The sequence below is a fragment of the Procambarus clarkii genome, unplaced genomic scaffold (assembly GCF_040958095.1).
Source record: "Procambarus clarkii isolate CNS0578487 unplaced genomic scaffold, FALCON_Pclarkii_2.0 HiC_scaffold_115, whole genome shotgun sequence".
Lineage (NCBI taxonomy): Eukaryota > Metazoa > Arthropoda > Malacostraca > Decapoda > Cambaridae > Procambarus > Procambarus clarkii.
The window spans coordinates 1938892-1941523 of record NW_027189148.1 but is presented as its reverse complement, the minus strand read 5'-3'; the positions used below and the strand labels follow the sequence as shown (position 1 = coordinate 1941523).

The 2632-nt window shown below is 36.9% G+C and overlaps 1 protein-coding gene across 1 annotated transcript in view; it reads left to right on the top strand.

The window, feature by feature from the left end:
• The first annotated feature begins 556 nt into the window (after positions 1-556).
• LOC138360546 (uncharacterized) overlaps positions 557-2632 on the top strand; it is a 2978-nt gene continuing 902 nt past the window's right edge. The window contains exons 1-2 of the mRNA XM_069320288.1: positions 557-654; positions 1780-1939. Of these exons, the coding sequence (XP_069176389.1) occupies positions 610-654; positions 1780-1939 (205 nt within the window). The 5' untranslated portion in view covers positions 557-609. The remainder of the gene's footprint in view (positions 655-1779; positions 1940-2632) is intronic.

Here is a 2632-nt window from a genome sequence, read left to right as displayed (position 1 = left end):
TCGATTTAATAATTTTGTGTGACATTGCATTGAAATTGAGCTGTGTTGTTTACCATACTGTTCATTTCATGAGTATAGTTTATTTTTTTATTTTTTTCATTTCATTTTTTTAGCTGTTCTTATTTTTCAGTGATGGGAATATCAGATCATTTGATGTTCCCAATTTTCTGATGGAAGCATCAGACCATTATAGAATGCATCGGATGAGGTAGTTTGGAATGGTGGGGAGGACGAGAGGGGGGTATGGTGGGGAAGACGAGGGGACAGAGGAGAGGGTAATGGTGGGGAGGACGAGGGGACTGGGGAGTTGGGGATGGTGGGGACAGGGGAATGCTGGGGAGGACAAAGGGACAGGTGAATGGGAGATGGTGGGGGAGGAAGAAGGACAGGGGAGGGGAAAATGGTAAGGAGGACGATGGGACAGGGAAGTGGGAATAGTGGGGATGATGTGGGGACAGGGAAGTGGGAAGGACGAGAGGACTGTGGAATGGGGAATAGCAAAGTGAATTATAATTATATATATTAATTAATTCTTATAAATTTCCAGAAGCCTGTATCAACACCCACACTAATGCAACTGAAAGAGATGTTGAGACAAGTATTGCTGATATGTTGAAGAACGCCCCAAACAAACTCGGTGGAAACAGATACAAGGTAAAGTTTGCCAATTTGCTGTAGTCTAATTCAATTTCTTTTTAGTAATCTTCGAGAACATTTATGCTATGAATAAGATAAAATAATGTAACTGATTTTGATTTATTTACTATTTATTATTTATTTACCGTTATTAGTATAATAGATCTCGTAATAATTTTGCAAAAATAATGGCATTTACTATTTTAAAAAGCTCGGGTGCAGGGGGGGGGGTTATGTAAAAGCCTGGTTTGTGCCTCGGAGAGGCTATGGGATCCAGTAAGATCGTCCTTCCTTTCCTCCCTAGAATCTGGATGTAGCAGGTGCTCAATTGTCAAAAGTGAAAAATTGGTTTTGTCTTCCGAATGCACCATTTCTGTAAATTTGCTAATAATCTTTTAAAAATAGTAAATGCCATTATTTTTGCAAAATTATTACGAGATCTATTATACTAATAACGGTTTGATAAAATACAGTAGACTGCCTACTGGTTTTACCTGTAATAAGGTTTGATACAGATGATTATGATTATGGTTTTGGCCTCCACCACCCTCTCACCTAACTTGTTCCAACCATGTCTACCACGGTTTTGTCTTCCGAATGCACCATTTCTGTAAATTTGCTAATAATCTTTTAAAAATAGTAAATGCCATTATTTTTGCAAAATTCCTGAATATTGTCAAAATGACGGAAACCCATATGTCAAAAACACATGGAGATATACCAATCCTGGAAGACATTCTTCCATCCCCACTTGAAACTGTTGAGCAGGTGGAAAGTCTGTCACATGAGCTAAAAGTTAACAGTGAATATAAAAAGAGTATGGTAAGTGTTGCTTAATTCTTTTAGCCTGAGTATGGTAAGTGTTGCTGAATTTTTTTAGCCTTGTACATATGTCTTTTGATTAGTTTTTTTGCAGATGAAGGAAGGTGGGGTGGCACATAATTGATTGTTCAGTGTTATGTTTAAGGTACAAATAAAACAAAAGCAAAAGTTACTCAAATTCGTTGATTTTTGTAATAGTTAAGAAGGAAAATATTTTAATGCTATTTATTTAATACAGTTGGAAATTAGAAAATCTAATGTTGAGATTGAAAGATATATATTATTCTCTATTACCTTACAGCTTATGCATTATTTTAACAGGTCCAGACGCTGTCTCAAATGGGCGGTGCAAGCTGTGGAGACACAGTGAGACGAATGATGAGGAGGATAGGGACCTATGGGGTCTGGTCTCAGTATTCACTCGTTGGGCGCAAGAGGAAACGTGTCTTCAAAACCTTGGATATTTGTAATGTAATAATAAGTACGTAAATTTGACATTTTTTGGATTATATATATGTCTGCATGTATTATGTATTATACTTGCATGCTTGTTAATGACTTGTATTCTAGTCTTGTGGGTATCTCCTTTCTCCTACGGGCCAAATGCTTTGTTCTTACCTAGCATTTTGCTTTGTTTGGGTATGAATGTTTGTGTACCTTCATTGTATATTTTGCAAAATTTGCCATATATCTCATTACTCCTCTGCCTAGCAACAAGTCTGTCTAATTATACTCAATAACTATTTTTCAAAGTTCCCATAGTGTCCTTTATTGAAATAGAGTTCATGAACCGTTTCAATATCCTTATTTTCTTCTAGATTATATCTTAAAGTATATTTAAATGTTATTGTGACATTGCATTGCAATTGAGCTGCGTTGTTAACCATTCTGTTCATTTCATGAGTATATTTTATTTTCTATTTTTTCATATCATTTTTTTTATCTGTTTTTATTTTTCAGTGATGGGAATATCAGATCATTTGATGTTCCCATCAGAAAATTGGGAAAGTCAGATCTTTTGATGTTCCCAATTTTCAGATGGAAGCATCAGACCATCATGGAATGCATGGGATGAGGTAGTTTAGAATGGTGGGGAGGACGACAGGGGGGATGGTGGGGAAGACGAGGGAACAGAGGAGAGGGTAATGGTGGGGAGGACGAGGGGACAGGGGAA